The 18,958-nt window shown below is 39.6% G+C and overlaps 2 protein-coding genes across 5 annotated transcripts in view; one reads left to right on the top strand and one right to left on the bottom strand.

Annotated features, from left to right (window-relative positions):
- The window catches only part of LOC103462632 (transcription initiation factor TFIID subunit 4), a 100,130-nt gene extending 89,385 nt beyond the window's left edge, over positions 1–10,745 (top strand). For all 3 annotated transcript variants that reach the window (XM_081605385.1, XM_081605384.1, XM_081605383.1), the window contains one exon: positions 7,410–10,745. In XM_081605385.1, the coding sequence (XP_081461511.1) occupies positions 7,410–7,583 (174 nt within the window). In that variant the 3' untranslated portion in view covers positions 7,584–10,745. The remainder of the gene's footprint in view (positions 1–7,409) is intronic.
- A 1,996-nt stretch (positions 10,746–12,741) lies between these two features.
- Positions 12,742–18,958, bottom strand: part of kctd15b (potassium channel tetramerization domain containing 15b) — a 31,694-nt gene continuing 25,477 nt past the window's right edge. For both annotated transcript variants that reach the window (XM_081605388.1, XM_081605387.1), the window contains exon 5: positions 12,742–16,367. In XM_081605388.1, the coding sequence (XP_081461514.1) occupies positions 16,209–16,367 (159 nt within the window). In that variant the 3' untranslated portion in view covers positions 12,742–16,208. The remainder of the gene's footprint in view (positions 16,368–18,958) is intronic.

Raw genomic sequence — 18,958 nt, 5'->3', positions numbered from 1 at the left:
CAGCCAGTCACTCAATCAGCCACTTCTTCTGATAAAATTGTCAGTCAGCAAATCTGTCTTTCAGTCAGACAACTCGCACGCCGCTTGTCAGTCGCACAGGTTTGTGAAAGAAGGAAGCTAAAGGCAACATTCGCAGCCAGGATAAGTCAAGAATGACCGAGTTATTTGCCATTATTGAATTCTTTGTGACTTTTTATTTGCTGGTAATCTGTGTCTGTGCAATACATGTCCTTGCCTGAAGATTTTTCACCATCAAAGCGATGAGAGTGAAGTAGCACAGCGTCATAAACATGGAGCCTGGCTTTAGCCACAGATATGAATGCTGAGCAATGGCTTCTCCCCACGTCGCAGTTTTAGTTAACGCAGTATGTTGGCTGGTGTGTTGTCAGATACTGGCACAAACAGCGAGCGCACACACTTTCTCACCACGCAGCCTCTATCAGTAACTTCTGCTGTGAGGAGGGGAGTGCTGAGGCAGCAGGTTGGACCGCACGGGGGCCGAGCGGCTCTGTGTGCCTGGCAAAGTGGGCCATTAACCCACCGCCCTGAGGTGTGACCTGGGCCAAATCCAATATTGGCTTCAGCATCAAGGCACAGGTGCCACTCAAGGTTCAAAGCCGCAGATCAGCAAGAAGCCCCACTTCTCCTGCTGCCCTTCCGCACCAACCCTTTTGCTTTTTTTCCCTTTACAATAACGGAGTGAATGAAAATTGAGACACATGCAAGCACAGCTGCTGCCAATTCACTACTGGAAACAAGGAGTCATAAGTAAAGGTAGTAAATCCAAGTATGGGTGAAAACATTACAAATAAACTGTCTGAATGCATTTAAACCTTTCCAAGGCTGAACGTAGATGATCAGTGTTCCTCTGATAACATCAAATGGGATTTTGTTTATATATTTGCTTATAAAGCTTTAAGCCACCAACACCAATATCTTATTCATTCTCCTCTTTAGGATCTTTAACAAAAGGAAACGTAAGAGTGGCATTCAAAATATAGACTGTATTTATTAGGTGCAAAGGAGATATGGCATTGTGTGAGAGAGCAGTTGCAGTAAAACCTGCATTTTCTCAATTAAAACAAAAACTGATATTGTAAAATAGCTTTAGCATCTTATAATTTAGCTATTAGTGCAGCTAGCATTACAAAAATGTGTTTCTTTGTGTGTGCATTCTTGAGGATCTAGATCCCTGACTTTAACTCTGAGGTTTTCAAACGGATCCCAACATTTACAAGTCCAGCATCTTTCATAACTGATGTTGAAATGAACTTTGCTCAGCTTTCCTGTTACCTACTGAGTCTTGCTCTCTTGCACCAAATGCAGACATTTGTTGATTGTGATTGAAAATGTAATTTGCTTTAAAATAGCTTCTTCCATTTCAGTCCTTCCTTTAATTTAAAAACTCGGACACTAAAAATGGTTTAACTTACATCTTCATTTCTAAGGACGATGCTTTCGTTGGTAGAGAAAAAATGGTCAAGACTGTTCAATTTAAAATCATCTGATCCCAGTCACAACATTTATTGGTGAAAGTTCTGTAAAAAATTAAATTCTCTTCTTATTTATCGGCAACTTTTTCAGAACACCAAAATTACCACACTACAGAGTTGTTAGGATATTACTAAATCTTGTGCAAAGTATCCAGAAGATTTTACTGCACTGCACATTTATTCATCTGCCTGTTCTGATTTTGTGAAAGTCAGATTATTGAATTATTTTGTACATGGATAAAACGGTAAAGAATATGTATTTTATACCTGTATTAGGTATAGGCCTGTATGGGTGTATTATAATAATTTATACTATGAAAACTCATTATTTTAAAACCATACAAAATTTCATTCACTGTTTCTACGGTTTAAAGTTCTGTTAACAGGATGCCAGACACAGGGCTGAAGTGATCAAGGTTTTTCTGGCTGTATAAAGCATAGAGCACTTTAGCACTACCTCCTCCCCCACCTGTTGCTGTTCGCAGCGAGCCCAGATTTTATATTGACAAACAAAACCAGTCAAGATGTGGAAACTAAAGTGGGCCGAATTTCTATTTTCTCTTTTAAATAAAAACAATTAAGCAACAAATTTGCTCTGAATTTCTGCATCTATGCATAAGAAATATGGTGTTTCTACTAACGGTTTTCATACTGAGTCTCATACCAGCCCATGTCTAATTGGTACAATTTGTATGCATGCCACCGCAACGTTGCTGAGGACTAAAAACATTTACGAGGCCTTAATTCAAACAGGCTTTAAAAGCTCCGCTCTCCTTAGGTTCTATCCTCTGTGTTTTTTCTCCATGTCCCCCCATGTGAACAAGTCAAACGTCTGAAGAGATGTATTGAAGTATCCCTGCACATTCTGTACGACGGATATGTCATATGACATATTGCCTTGCAGCAGCCATCACAGATAAAATGACAGATGCTGTTTTTTGCCTCATGGATCTTTCTTGGCCAAGTTGATTTTGAGACATTGCTTTTTGCTCTGCCCTGCTGTCTCAGTGATGCAGCTCTCCTGCATATTCTTTTCTCTTTGCCTTTCCTTTTCATCCATTGCGAAACTTACAAAGGCCGCCTGCTTTGTTCTCCACCGAATTTCAAACACGGTTGGTGTGTAATTGCTAGCGACAAGAAGAGCGTGGTTGTTGATGTCTCACTTTCCTTTTTAACTGACACTCAGCCATCTGCTTTGTTTAGCTTCGATGTTTACCCCGCCCATTCGCTGTGCCTCCTCCACATTATTCCTTACATGTACCGGTGAAAAACCTGGTCTCCATAGATACACTAGGCCAACTCCTTAAAAGAACTGATTTATTTTTTGTGTGGAGGACACATGAAGACAGGAGGAAAGGGTGACTATGCCGTTTCGTGAGAATTCCTGGACAAGCCCTGACCTTTCCGTCTGTGTCTCACTAAAGTCTGCCCTTTTTCCTGAGGGAAATGAGGCATTCTGGGAGCTGCAGTGCACTACCTACCTTCGTCCACTTCAGTGGAAGCGCCGACTGGCCGCCTGTGGCTACTTCTGCACATCTGTCCAGGTGGATGGATGGCTTTGATTGGAAACAATCCCTGACCCTGTCGTCGGCCTGACTCCTGACTGGCAGTAATTGGCATGGCAGTAGGCAGGCCCATCTTTCACTTGTGGTCAGCCATGATTGACCTGATTAGGCCTGGGTAGCTCCCCAGAGTGAAGGGGTCTGGTGTGGCCTGGGGCAACAATGAGCTGGCTGTACCCACGTGCCCCTCGACCAGCAGCAGAAGATGATACATGTTGCTAAAGTAAGTTGGCAGCAACAGTGGCCTGACTAGCTTCACTTGTCAAGTCATATCCAGGGGTCAGAGAGTTTACCGAGGGGAAATCTGAGACACGGCATCGTCATACATATTGTACGCACAACCGAGCATATGAGAGGGCGGGTGCTGGAGGGTTTTGGTTTGGTTCCTGTAGATTCAAACCCATCGTATGTTTGCAATTAAAGCTGGTGTGTACAGTGTGTTTACAGAGTGCTGCAATCAACGTAATTGGGAGAGGGTGTTCCTGACTGAAACGTCTGTCTTATTTCTCTCCGCCTGGGTTCAAGTGGGCACTTGCTGGCTTTGTCCCAATGTAAATGCATCGCTTCACCTGTTTCACCTTCTCTATACACTTTCATTTTTACATTATTCATGTTTTTTCTGGCTCAAATACAAAGACCTACAACAGAGCTTTTGACTTCAGTGAAAACAAACCAAGAAAGTCAGGGAGAAAAAAAAAAGGAAAAAAAGCTATGTGAAATGACTTTATTTTCCCTTTCAATTCTAATTAAATCACCACTGACCACTGTATTGTTCTGGGTTTCTTCAAAACTGAAACTGTAAAATAAAGTTTAAAAAAAAGTTTAATAAAATTTATTTTAACAAAATCGAGAACAAAAGATTGAAAAATAACACATGACGTAAATAAACACGAAGGGCAGAAATTGCATGATGTCATAATTTTCTTGCAGACCTCGTTTTAGCTCATCTTGCAGCCTGATCTAGACAGAACGTCTGGTCAGAACTGTTCTCATGTCAGATTACTCTTGCATTATTGGTCATAAATGTGAAATGTGTGTGTGTGTGTGTTTGTGTGTGGCTAATGTCGACAAGAAGCAGTTGTGTCTGTCCTACTTTTCTGCTGAACCTTCAAGAATTTCTGTATTTGAATTGCTTGTGAAGAATGAAATGTCTTTACCAGAATAAACTTTATGAACATTTTTTCTTGTGTCTTTCTGACTAGAGTATAGGTTGTTTGTTCAGACAGCTTGTGAAGGTAACACAGAAAAGCAGTGTGTGGCTCAGCAGAGACTGACCCTGATGAAAAGCACACTTTTGTCACAACACAATATATTGAATTTATTTGAATGACCATGTAAGATAAAGGCGTTTTCTACATTTTTACCTGCTCTGGTTCTGCCTTTCATCTTTTTTATGGCTACTTCTTTTCACATTCAAACTTGTTTTACTCAGAGCAAGAAGACAAATGCTTCACTTGGAGAACCCCTTGGGTTTTTTTGTCCTTACAAGCTAGAATCAGGTCCAGAAACGTCTGGAATTTGAATCAAGTTTTTTTTTCAGATTTGTATTTCCAGATTTTGTTCCCTATTCCATTGTCTAAATGTTGTTCCCTTGCTTCCATCCTTCAGTTTGTTTTTACTTTCTTCCTTGTGCTCTTCTTTCTTTCTTTTGGCATTTTATCCATTCGTTTTACATTTATTCTTCTTTTCTGATGTCCTTTATTGCATCCTTTCTTCCCGTGATGTTGTTTTCCTTCCTTCCTTCCTTCCTTCCTTCCTTCCTTCCTTCCTTCCTTCCTTCCTTCCTTCCTTCCTTCCTTCCTTCCTTCCTTCCTTCCTTCCTTCCTTCCTTCCTTCCTTCCTTCCTTCCTTCCTTCCTTCCTTCCTTCCTTCCTTCCTTCCTTCCTTCCTTCCTTCCTTCCTTCCTTCCTTCCTTCCTTCCTTCCTTCCGCATCTTGTTTTTCTTTCCTTTCCTCTTTACATCTTTCTGCCTCACCTTCCTTTCATTTTTCCTTTCTTCTTCTTTGGGTCTTGTATCTTTTCTTCCTTTCTTCTTTTAAAATTAGCATATTTTTGTCCTTTTGTCCTCATGTCTTTTCTCATAATTTGTCTTTTCTTACTTTTAGCTTTACTTTCCCTTGCCGTCTTTCGTTGTGTGCACTTTCAAAACTTGTATCCTTGTGTCATTCCTTCCTTCATTCCACCCTTTCTTCCTTCTGTTTTTCCATAGTTTTTCCTTTAAGTGAACTTTTGCTGCCTGAATGAGGCGTTTTTATCTTGTCAGAAGCTCTGTTTGTTTATATTGCAAATCTTTTCGTATTCCAGGCAGCATAAAGGTAAGGTGTCTTTTGACTGTGCCTGCCGTTTCCCTGGTTATTGACAGTATTTTGTAAACATTTTTCTGAGCCTTTTTGTTTGAAGAAAAGGTTTCAGTGTGCACCTGAATATCTGGATGTTATTATGCCATCTTTTGATCCCATTCATGCTCTACAAGAGGGGATTAATTTCTCTAATTGGAGGTGTATACTCGCTTTGAGGCCGCAACATTCTTAACTCTTGATACTGTCAATGTGTTTGCCATTCAACAAAGATGATGTCATATCGTCAATTGGAAACACAACTACTGCTTCATTCCTAGCACGGTTTGTTTTGACCATGTAAATAGTTTTTTCTTCAACCCCTGCATAGTAACAAAGACCTCCTTGAAAATAAGGAGGAATTCCTCTGAACGCCCTGCCCTGCTCTCGGGTGAGAAAGTCTCACCAGAATAGTCTCTTAAGATCCTCGAGACAAACATCACAACTGGTAACGTTTTTTAGTTTTCATAAAGAACTCATATCAGTACCAGCAAATAACTAGAAAGTGTAGTCACAGAACTTGTGTTCTCTAAAAGAAATGTTTTAAGTGGTTTGGATTTATGTCAAAAACTGTGAGGTACAGATAATTCGTCTGAACATAAGTCAGCAATTTTAAAAACCAGACTAAGGTGATGAAATGGAAATTTTGACCACGTTCTTTACACCATTTCTTCAGTTTGTTAGTGTGTGTGCGTGCGTGTGTGTGTGTGTGTGTGTGTGTGTGTGTGTGTGTGTGTGTGTGTGTGCGTGCGCGCGTGTGTGTGTTTAAAGCTTTCTAAAGTTCCCACCTCATCCTTTCAGGTCGTTTGATGTCTGACCTTTAACTAGACCGTTGAAACACTTCAATCTGGTCAGACTGTTGCTGATTCGCTGCCTTGTTTGGGATAATTGTCTGCTGGTGATCCAGTCGTGGCCCAGCTTTAGCCGTCAGAGAAATTGTTCTATTTTTGACTCTTGATTACTTTGGGATTCAGGAGACTCAAAGACTCCAACATGCTAACCAAATCATCAGCCCTCCACCCCCATGTATGACGGTTGGTTTGAAATGTTTGTCAGGATTATGGCCAGACGTTTTTCTTGCCTCTGTTTAAGATGCTTTGTTTCAGAAGTTTTAGGTTCTTTGCGGTTTCACTGAACTCAGCACAGACAGATGTTGAGGAGAATTTACTGGCGTGTCTAGCACAGCTCTTTCCATGAGTAAATAATTCTGTTTTGGTGCTAAATGTGTGTATCAACCCTAGAAGGAAAGCTAAAAGACCAGCGTCCTCGCTCTGGGTGGACATTTATTGTATTGTTTGTCATTTATTTTGATAAATTTTTTTATCATGAAAACTTTTTCATTTATTGTTGTCACAATAAATTCCAATTAATTTATTGTGACAACAAAACTGTCGATGTTTTGGGGATTATTTTCACAATTGTTTTCAATGTATGCATTTTAGTGATAAAAATCGTACTTTTTTGTGTTACTGGTGTCCTAAAGAGCTGTTTGTGGGGCTATGATTGCTGTGTCATGCAGTCAGAGCCATACAGTTACCTAAGAAAAGTAATAAACAGCTCTGATTACTTTTATCTTTATCACAATAGTGAAATATGGGCTGAATGGCCAATTAGCAAGAAGAATCCATTACTCCAAAAGCAGATATAGTCTTGGACTGTAACTTTATTTATTTTTTATTCTTGTGATCTAAAAAAACGTTGAGCCATATTGACTATAAATTTAGCAGTTACATTTTCAATAGTTACATGTCCATATCTCTGTAGTTTGCAATTTTCCTCTACTTTGTGTATCTGAAGGTAATTGATTGCACTGGATTTCATTTTGGGGTATCAGATTAAAGGGCACACGTTTCAGAGTTGGTACTATTACCTCCCTCCACCTTACAACCATTCCCCTTGTGTAGGTCTCACTTTGTGGTGGTAATGTGGGAAAATGAGAAAAAGGTCAAATGGCATGAGTTGTTAAGCGAGGCGCTGTACATCTTCCTCTTCCTCACCGGAGAACTTCTTGTCTCCAGGTCTCCAGCAGCACGGCCGGCTCCCCAGCGTGCTCCTCCGCCCCGTCCACCTCATCTCGCCAGTACACTCGACAGCGCATCACCCGCGTCAACCTCAGGGACTTGATTTTCTACATGGAGCAAGAGAGAGAGACTGCCCACTCCCTCCTCCTTTACCGTGCACTGCTCAAGTAGCCTCTGCTCTGCTCAGCACCCACCTCAACCTCCACCTTCTCCACCTCCTCCTTCCCAGCCACGTGCCTTCAGATCAGGTCTAATATTTCTGCTCTGTGTCTCTATATGTACTGTAGTGATGTTCGACGTAGCTTTTAACACACAGAGGGTTAGTAAAAAAAAAAGCTAAATGTTGTTGTTCCTTGTGCTCTCCGTTTAGCTTCACAGTGTGTAGTTAGATCCTTCGATTTAAAGGCCACGTCACGTACTTTGTGTTGGATTTGTTAGATGAAGGATGTCCAAACCTATTCCATGTGTTCTCGGTTGCTTTTTATTAGTTCACACTGGTATCAGAACCTTCAGAAACCATATAAGTAGGAATTGCAGACTCAGATGGTTACTTTCACACCTCAATGCAGACTCTAGTTTTTTGTGTGAGCTATTTGTTGACGCGGGTCAATGAATGTAGTCTAACTGAGCTCAAACGTTGAGACTTTATGGACATTTTACTCCAGAGGACAGATTCCAAATACTGATGCATCTTAATAAATCAAAACGTGTTTGAACTGTTAGTTTACTTCTGAAAGAATCAGTAGATTCAGTTTACACAATGTGACACATTTGAAGCATTTCTTTTTGTTAATTTAGACGATTATGGCTTACAGATGATTCGAATGTTGAATAATGTCAACGAAAAAGTATTTTAAAGAGGCTGTTTCATATGTTCTCCGGACACATTTTGCCATTTTATAGCACAATCAAGTAACTATATTACCTTCAGTAGTTATGAAAATGATGTTTGTCAAAAATAACTTAAGACGAATTTAACTTTGCATCAGAGATGTGTCTGACACTTTAATATTTGTGTCTGTCTCTTTAAGAAGCTCCTGCTCTTTTCAATACTTCCCCTTCAGCACAGCAATGCTTCTCCATTATGCTGTTTATAACCGTTCTTGGTGGCATTGGACTGAGAAGTAGTTTGCATGATGAACTTAGAAAACATCCAGTTCCATCTGGTGTTTGCTAATTGCTGCTGCCAGCCTAGAGAAGCTGAATGGGAGAGAAGCACCAAAAGTGCAATTTTAAGCTATTTTTGTGGTCATTAGATTCATAATTCTGTGCTTTACTTGCAAAACTTTCTGTAAAAGAAATAGCGTCCTTCCTCTTTTGCATAAGTTTTATGTTTTTCTCTTGTAGAAAACTAAAAATAAAATGGTGGCTCTATAAAAATAAAAAAAAATTCCCTATAGTATTAATTTCTAAAAAAAACGGAATTACATTTTCAAAAGGTCTTGTTATATTTGTAGGTTAAATGAGTTTCATTATGCTTAATTCAGGGCAAGAATAGTTCTATGGATTATTGAGGTTGCAGATCCCCTAAGACATTTAAATTTTGCAAAATTGCTGGCCAGCAATAACATGGTTGTTAAACCATTTTATTTATTTATTTATTTGGCAGTGTGGATTTGCTTCACAACCCACTTAAAGCTACACCAGTTTCTTGTGCAACTTTTTTTTTTCTTCTGCAATGTTTTCTTCCACTAAACCTTCCACTGATATTGTTGAATGCAGTACTCTGGGAACAACTGTCGTCTGTAGCAAGAACTTCTTGTAGCTTAGCGTAACATTTCTGAATTAGGAACTGCTATTTTATTTGTCCATTAATAATAACAATAATGTAATATTTAAATTTTCTGAGTTTTAAATAGTTTTTATTAGCTGTAAGCCATAATCATCAAAATTAACATAAATATTTGAAATACATTCCAGTGTATAATGAACTGATATTAATACATGATCTGAATTGAATTTAAAAACACTTTTTGAAGCCACTAAGATGCATCCGTAACACCATTCTGTTACATTTCCTTGCTGTATATGTAAATAGTTCTTTTTGAATTATTTTACAGCATGTATATTTTTATCACAAGCTTTGTAAGAAAAGAAAGTGATTCCTGTGTGAATATTATAAAAGCTGATGTTTTGTAGAAGGACGTGCTTTCAGAGTATCGTTACATGACAAAAAATCCCCCCCCCCGTTTCCTCATCCTCCTGCAGTTACCTGCAACGACCACTTAACAAATCCAGACAGTCTTCAATCAGCCTGGCTGACTGGGTTCAGTATCGTCTTATAATGTGAAGTAAGCAGAAGGCAAGCAGACATTCCTCTATCATGTCTCCCGACTTATCGTGTGTTGTACGTCACCTAATGTTTAGAAAACATATTTAACTGTTCTGTCCCTTTTACCCGAGCTTTCGCAGTGACTGAATGGTAAAGGCAGGATATTTGTATTTTCACTTGTATTTTCTGTATTTTTCACCCAAATGAGTAACAGCTGTAAAGTTAAAGTAAAGTAAAGTGGAAAAGAATAGAAGGAAGCAGTTTTATGATTCCAGATTAGTTTTTCGTTTTCATTGGACTGATCTCTGTGACAGAAAATGTTTTACATACCATATTAATTATTTGCCTTTTTTTTTATCCTTAAACAATCCCAATTGTATTATGTAATATTGTCCAGTATGTTTTTTTTTATATATATTTAACTAGATTTCTTGGCCTCTATGCAGCTTTTCTTGCCAGATTGAAAATTTATTTAACTATGTGGGTAAGGGGGATATTTGAAGCAATTGTTGTGCATCATAAATTTAAGCAGCACTTTTTAAAATCTATTTTACCTGACAGCTCAAAGTTGTCGCTGTATTATAGCAAATAGTAAGCACTATTGCTAGTTTCTGTCAGTTTTCACCATATGCTTTATTTTTTGGGAGGATTGGCTTTTATGTTTAACTCATGCATTTGAAGTCCAAAACATTTTAGAAACAAGCACAGCACCTCCAATTTGTGGTTGGCTCGGTTACATTTTTATTCAATGATTTTTATTGTTTCCGATGGCTTCACAAGAGGACATTTCTACAACTACAACAACTACTACTACTACTACTACAGCTTTTTAGCCAAAATAAGAAGACAATAATTCTGATGTAAACAGCTCTTGGAAATAGCATTACATTGCAAGGATGATTTGTAAATATTGTTTACAAAACTGTATGTTTATTAGAACCACGTTATTTTTGGTAAACTCTTGTACATATCTGGAAAATTTCCTGTTTGTGTGAGAAAAACAAAACTTTCGTATTCGTACTTATTTTGTAAAGGAATAAATAAGCTGTTTACTAAACTGAGCGATCTTGACTTTGTCTAAATGCTTCTTTACATTAAAAACAGGAAGGTGAGGGAAATATGAGGTATGCATAAATGCTCCTGGGTCGTTTATTCTTTTACTTTGTTTAGTTTAATTCATTTATTTGAGTTTTCCAGACTATTCCCAGCTCTTTTCTGTACAGTCATTCTGTTGTTCCAGTATCTTTTGCAAATCCCAACTTGCCTGTCCCCATTTCTTTTCTTTTTTTTACATAAAAACTTCTCAAAAAATATTGCACAACTGGAACATGCTTCAAAACACTTGCAACACTTTTCTCTGCCTCTTGGTGAATTGTCACATCATGTTTAATCTCAGTCTAAATCTATTAGAGTGGAACTTTAAAAAGCACAATGAAGATTGTGCTTAAAGATTTTTGAAGTAAAGATACTTGGTAATAAAATGTCTACAGGTTGGCATAACATAGGTGCATTATATTGCTGATCGTGAATCTTTGCTTTGGGACTTTTGTAGAAAACAATCCATTTGCTTCCTCACTTTTTTAACTTAAAGAAATTTCCAAAAATAAATTTCCCCTAAAGGTCACCACACCATGGGGCATTTCTCTGCTTGTCCTTAATCTGCAGCATGTGATATGAGAACTTTCAGTTTTCTGAAAAATATAGTTTCAAAACTGTAAAATTCCAAGGAAAATACCAAATCGGTGCCCAGCTATCAAAATCCCTCCCAGGTTTCTGTTGCTAATTAAGCAGAAGAATAATTGACCATTTACCTCAGACCTTGGAAAAGCTTATTGTTTTCTGCCTCTCTGCTGTGCTGGACCATGAAAATTCCTCGCCTTGTACAGAGACGAGCAGTAGACACTCGTACGTTTGCTCTGGCTGGCAAATCGGATTAAGTTCCATCTGCTCAAAGTAAACGCATAAAGTTTACCACACAGATATTTTCTTTATTGTATTTTATCTGATAGACCAACACAAAATGTGAAGTAGAAGGAAAATGAAACAAAAAACCCCCCACTAAAAACTGTGTTCATTTTTATTCTGAACCATTCAAGCTGCCACCTCAAAAGAAAAAAAAAAAGATTTGGTGACGTTACCTAATTAGTAAATAGACCCTTCTTGTTTCATTTAAAGCTCAGTGTAAGTGCAGATGTTCTATGAAGATCTCAGATGTTTGTCTGGAGAACGTTATGGAGAAGTTTAAAGCACAGCAGGGTTATAATGCAATGTCCCCAGTTTTAGACATCTGACAGAGTATTTTTCAACTAATTGTGTAGCAATCGAAAGAGTATGGCTATTTCTGGAGGAGAATCTTTAAACGTAATTACTGTTAGTCACTCAAAAACATTTATTGAAGAGTGAAACCAAACAGTTACTTCAAATCTGTAAAAGTCCCATTTAAAGTGTGAAGAATCCCTTTGTGACCCATAAACAAAGCAATATGCAATGAAGAAAACTAATACTGAACATCATCCTGATCACATTATTTGAGGCATGGTAGTGGCAGCATCATCCTAGGGAGATGCTTTTCTTTAGCAGCGGGAAGTGAAGCTGATCAGCGTCGATGGGAAGGCGAATGAGGTCTCTTGGACGCTTCAGAAGACCTGAGACTGGGACGAAGGTTCACCAAAAATATAAACATGAATCCAGGGCTACATTGTAAAGGCATATCCCTGTATTAGATTGGCCTAGTCAAAGCTCAGACATGAATATCTGGCAAATCTGTGAAAACTGGAGGTCAGACACCATCCAATATGACTGAACTTGAGTTGCTCTGAAAAGAAAAATGAAGAATTATATTTTGTAAGCTAGTAAAGAGCTTCAAGGTTTTACAGCCATAATTGCAACATATCTAAAAAATGTCATCTACTTTGTCTTCCATGAAAAATATACATTGACGCTTGTGGTTGCAACTTCACAAAGTTCTAAATGTCAATACTGTAGTCGTAAACAGTACTAGATGTTGGAAGCTGTTATAAAACCGTCAACCTTTCTAAAAGAGTGACTGAGACAAAGTTAATTTATACAGTACATCCTTTTATTATCGCAAATATGCAAGAAAAGTCAAATGGAGACACTGTAAATGAACACATGCCCTTTAATACCACAGTCTAATTGTTTTAAACACTTTAAATAATATACATTTGCACCTTATTATATGCTTTGAAATGTTTTTTATTTTTTTTTTATCCATATGTACACAATGTAATGTTCTGACTTTTCTTTTAACTCTTTACTGTGAAGTGGCTTTGAGATCTCTCAAAAACACGAAGGTCCCATGAGGCCTACGAGTCCTGACAATTCAATACACAGTAACTGTACAAACTGAGCCGCCGTGGAGGGGCGGCGAAAGCCACGTGAATACTGACGAGCGTTTCATCTGAAAAGGGCCGACAACAGGGAAGGTGTTCGAAAAATTTCCAGTCGTTCCAAATGCGTCGAGATGTCTAAAAGGAAGCATCTTTCTTTTTCAAAATCACAAATTTCAGCTCCTAAAAGGTAACACGAGATGCCTTAAGTCTTACATTACTGAAGCACGAATTGGTTTTACCTTCAGCGGTAAAAACAACCAAAGTAAGTTGAGGTCATCTGCAGAGTCGAGTTGCCTTGCACGTTGTGAGCCTGCTCGTGTTTTGACTCATCAGTTTGTTTGGTTTGTTGCGGTGTGGTCCGGCGTAGGAGGGCGTTCTGCAAACGGGGAGGCAGGAAGGGGCCGGGGGAGCTCCGAGAGAGAGAAGGAGCCCGACATGCCTCTCTCCACATGAAAAAACAGCATGGTTGACCATTCCCTTTGAGGCAACTGGATCCAAAAGGAGCAAATCAGAACAAAGACGGTTTGCTTTGTGAGAAACTTCATCCACCCTCTGCTCCTGTTCAGACTGCAGAACCCAAGTTTAATGAAAAACTAAAGAAACAAACCCAGTTTAAATCAAGTAACTGCCAGTACCAACAAAGATCAGAGTTAAGCTGCTTTTTTTTTTCTTCTTTTTTTTTTTGTTTCAACTCCGGCTTTTGGAATGGAAGAAACAGCATAGTTAAGTTATGCACAAATAAAAAGCGTGAAAACTTTCTTGCTTCTGTCTTTGATCGAAGACATGCTGAGTGTAAGAGCAAGAGAAGAAGAGAAGGAGCGACTAAAATGCCGCCCACTCGCCTCTTTGTGAACAACAGATTGATGCTAGGAGAGCTTTAGGTTCTGCCATATGTAATGTGTGAACAACCTCTGAAGTAATCTGGACTCAGAAGTGACAATATTCAAACAGAACTGTCAGGACTTGGAGGATCAAATGTTTGCATCCTTCATACGGTTTTAAATAATGCAGCGCGGCTCAAAGAACATCTTGATGCTCGTACAATCAACACAACTGGCACAGTTTGTTCTGTTGGATGCCTAATTTTCCTCCGTGTTTTTCAGCACTTTAAACCCAACATACACCTAAACGTAAAACAGCTTGACTTGGCGTTGTTTGCTGGGCTGTAATGATTCCTCGGAACGAGTTGGACCGGCCAGGTCTGCGGTAAACTTCGTCAAGTGCAAACAAACATTAAGCATTTAAAGTACATCTCCCGCTGATTCCGAGACACACTAAATGTCAGCTCTAAAACTTGTGCTAAACGGGAGACAGTTTGAGCAGACATTCCTCCAGATTTATTCTCTTTTTAAATTTTTTTTTATCATACTCAAATGCGTCAGATCAGCAAAGTAATTTTAACAATAGACAAAGATAACGATGCTAAATGCAAAAATAAATTTTAAAAATTATTATTAGTATAATTAAGGGAAAAAAACAACCTTGTTTTGAGTGAGCAGGTAATTACCCCAACAGTTTTTGCTTCTTTTTTTTACCAAGGCTCTTTATTATCATTGAATAGTAAATTCTCATTTTGACTGATTCAAGTGATTCAAGCCTGCAACAATTTGGATGTTGATTTGAATCTTTCCTAGCCTTCCTACGTAACTCCACTTGATTTTCATCTCCCTTCAATGCTCCACCTGAGATTTCTCCCATTGAACTCGATTTCTCAGGATGAATTTCATGGTTTGCTTGAGTCACAGAAGCCTTTGAAGTGGCTTTGTAGCCCTTCCCAGAGTGATAGATGTGAATGACTTTGTTTCTCATTTGTTCTTGAAGTTCTTTTAATCAGGGTGTGACGTGTTGCTTTTATAAACTCTTTCAGCCTGCTTCATATTGTTAGACATGTTTTCTTGATCCTACAGGTCTAACTATAATCACAGACTGGATGTAGTTAGTAAAACAAAACCAAAATGTAGTTAATCATGGTTGTTTTAGGTTGCTTTTCACTCCTAATAAATGAAATCATCATTTAAAAACTGTATTTTGCATTTCAAAACTGTATTTTGCATTTACTCATGGTATTTTTGTCTCATATTAAAAGCTCTTTAATTATGTGAAGCAGTAAATTTTACAAAAAAAAAAAGGGGGGGTAAAGATGTTTTCATGGTGCTGTCTGTTTTATAGCAAATAAGCAGAAATTTTAGAGCAGCTTTTTTTTTTATGTGCACAACCCATTTGACTATAAACAATGTGGAAACGTCGAGGTTTTCTTCCATTTCTGCTCGAACAATGGGACTTTTTCTGGCTCCGATTTCATTGCCAGTCAGATTGCTTTTGCCACATAGCCTGCAGACATCTGAGTTGCTGCAGCCATTGCCAAGAAACGCTCCCTCGCAAGCTCTCGAAGCCTAATGAATACAATGTTCGTACATCCTTCATTTTGGAGAAAAGGGGTGTGGGGGGGAGGGGGAGTAAGAGACATTAAAAATAATCCTATTAATAATAATTGTGTACACCATGTGATGATAAAAACAGCAAAGCGGACGAGGAAAACAGAAACAGTTTAGCAAACAATGCTGAGTCCGCTGAGGTTTGACAGGGTCACGGGGGTTTGGGGCCTCACAGAATTATATGATGTCCTTATCTTGTCATCCTTAAAAACATCCTGCCTGATGAAGCTTCCCTGGGCCACGGTGGGCCCCTCGTGTCACCAGTCAGAGCGGATGCTGGTCCCACAGAAACAGGACTGCATGACAGAGGTGGTGCAGATTGCTGTACATTGTTTTCTTAAAGTAGCTGTGGGAAAATCAGTCAGTAAATCTGCGCTGAAAACAGAGAACTGCGAGATGCCAGAGCACCCGACGGTCCAACAGATTCTTTGGGTATTTTTTTCAAACAGAATGAAAAACCTTTTGTCGTTGATGCTTTCCTCCTCTGTTTGGTCCTACATTCCCCGTGGAGTTCAGCAGAGTCAGTGAGGTTAAAAGCCTCTGCTAATACTTAGTTATGTTCTTGGAGGGGAGGCTGTGGTCCAGCTGGGGCAGAAGGGAGGTGGGGGGGGTGGGGTGAGATGGGGGCGGTGTGAAAAGATGGAGGACGAGGAGGAAGAGAAGGAGGAGGAGGAAGAGGAGGAGGAGGAGAGGGTTTGTTGCCAGTCCTTCTCCACCTCCGAAAAAAAAAAAATCTCTAGTCCAGGGGTTCCTGTTTTATCCTGATAGACGTGTTGATTGAGAGGCTCCTCCGGTCCTCGCGACACAACACGTACTCGCTGAACTGGGACGAGTCCACTCCGCCTCCGCATGACGCCGCCACGCTGAAGCCCTTCTGGAAAAGACGCTCCAGAACCTGCACACGAGTCAAAAGGTGATCGGGTGTTAAATACAACAATTTATTACTCATAACATTTGAAATACTCATGTTCGTGTGAAGGATTAAACTCACAGTAAGCAACTTTTTGTAGAAAATGCATTAATTGTGAAGCTTTGAGGTGTTTGCTTAATTTTTGCAAAGTGAAATAAAACAAACTTCTTTAGAGCATTAATTATATCAGATCAGCATTAGAGAAAGCATAAAAATGTTGTTTAAATAAATAGTTTGACACAAGACCTGTTATAAAAACTGAAATTAATTAAAATCACGCTTCTTTACGCTGGTTCAAAAAATAATATCACATGTTAATTAATGTTACTTTGAGGTGTTGATGTGGGACTAAACAGGTGCAAGAAAAATTTATTGGCACCCCTGGTAAAAAACCTGAAAATAAATTCATATTTTATTGCACCAGTAAAACCTCACACTAAAAATACACCCAGCAACAGGTGAGTTTGTTGACGAAAAGCTAATTTTTGGTCCAATCAAATCAAAGCGCTTGACCTCAGTTAAAGTCCCAGTGGAGTTTAACAAAACCCCCTTTTTGCTTTGGCGGTGGCAGAACTTCAAGTGCTTTTTGCAGGCATCAATAACAATTCCTTGGTTTCTTTAAAGCTTTTTTCTTTTTGTCAGTAATGTTGCGGCGCTAGAGCCTTTTATTGACAGCAGTCAGATGTGAAATGGGCATACAGCACAAGGTCAAAAGGTCAGAATCGAACTCTGGGTGTTGAGGTTCACCTCTGCTGCCCCTCTGTAAAACCCTACAAGCAACATTATTTGTTGTGATTGGTTAATATTTGAACTCACGGGTCATTCTGGAAACTTAATTGGACACAAAAACCTCTTCTGCAGCTTGATTACTGCTTCATGCTGAAACTCTTTCAGTTAAATAACACATTCAGTGATCAGAGGGAGTAAATTAAGTAAATAATGCCACATATTCCACATAAATGTTGCTGCTTTTTCTCTAATTTCTTCCCCAGATCTTAGCCGTGTACTGTATGGACTCTAAAGGAGCAACCAATCAGTTACAGGAGATAAATTAATATTTAGAAAAATAGACGTGAGAGGAGTGTTGAACTTCTTCAGATAGTCATCAGTTCCAACATGCAGCACATGCCATTAAACCTCTTCTCAATCCAATCACAGAAAGTGATAAAAACCAGAGGGCATTCCCAACATCACACCACCTCTGCAATATTTATGCGACTCGTGCCGGATCGGCCACTGAGCTGAGGGCAGGAGGAGCTCAAAGGGATGTGGAGAGCCCGAGTGTGTTAAGGGGCCTGACTGGAGCTCAGCGCGGTGATTACTGGAGCTCCTAATTTGAGTAATGAGGCTGGGGTGAGGGAAGAAGTGAAGGAAGGAGTGAGGTCCGTGAGCGAGAGAGGGAAAGGGAACGACGTGCGGCGAATGAGGATGAGGAGGGAGATGTGGCTGATCGGTGCGAGGACAAAGTGCTGGAGCTGCAGGGAGCGAGCAGGAGATGGGGATGCATGTTAGCCCCTCCAGTCTGGACCCTGACACACACACACACACATGCACACGCGCGCACACCCATGCACACCTACACACCAAATAGAGATACACTCAGACACGTGAACTCCTGCATCACTTTTCTTTCCTCGTCTGCTGTAATTCGTGTGGGATGCAGCTTATTTATTTATTTATTTATTTTTTTTGGGAGAGAGTATATATCTAAATCCCAGCGAGAGAAGTAGTGTGTATTTACTTATTCCCCCTTCCTTTTAACAGAGTGTGCAGTGCATGAAAATGAAAGGTCTCGCCAAGGGCAAACCCGTTCTGCCAGACACAGAGGCAGAGAGGTTCATCCAAACAGAAAGTTTTTCTCTTAAAGCTTGCACACGCTGACACGTAGACTCAGTGTGAAGGAAGACATCTGTAATTACAGAAGTGTGAGCCCCTTTTCTGGCTAAAGTGAGCTTTTTGGACCTCCAAGTCGAAGGCCTGCAGCCTTGCGTAGAAATCACACATAAACACTTACAGAAACTTGTTGAGCAAACCACAAGCCCCCCCATCCGCTCATGCATGTCTTCATTAAAGCCAAAATGCGGATCGATGTGCTGCTTGTAAGTTTAACGGACCACTCTGAAGAGTCCGCCCCCTCCCCCACTTTCATCCTCTGGCCATCCGACGGTGACAAACTCAGTAATTTGTGAGACAGAAGGGGCGGCAGACAGCTGATGGTGAGGGTGGCTAATTAAGAGACCTGCCCAAGCATCAAACACTCCAGAATCCATGACAGGCGACGGAGAAGCCTAACGATTATGGAAATGATATTACATAGCCTTCTTTGATCATTGCATCACATTGCATTTTCTCCCAATCATCTCTTAACACATGTGGGACTCCGTCGTGTTCAGCAGCGCAATTTGGTCACAGAGGAGAAGGGCCTGATCAATAAAGATAGTCTGAAAACACTTTTATGATTAACGCACCGCAGCACAAAAGACTTAAGGATATTATTATAGATGGTTGTAACTGATTCAAGGATACTGTAATGACTATAAGATGCCATAAAAAAGTTCACGTTCAGTTTTGTCACA

Source organism: Poecilia reticulata, chromosome 3 (genome assembly GCF_904066995.2).
Source record: "Poecilia reticulata chromosome 3, P_reticulata-male-v2, whole genome shotgun sequence".
In the NCBI taxonomy this organism is placed as follows: domain Eukaryota; kingdom Metazoa; phylum Chordata; class Actinopteri; order Cyprinodontiformes; family Poeciliidae; genus Poecilia; species Poecilia reticulata.
The sequence above is the reverse complement of the archived record's forward strand: the minus strand, read 5'-3'. Positions and strand labels throughout refer to the sequence as shown.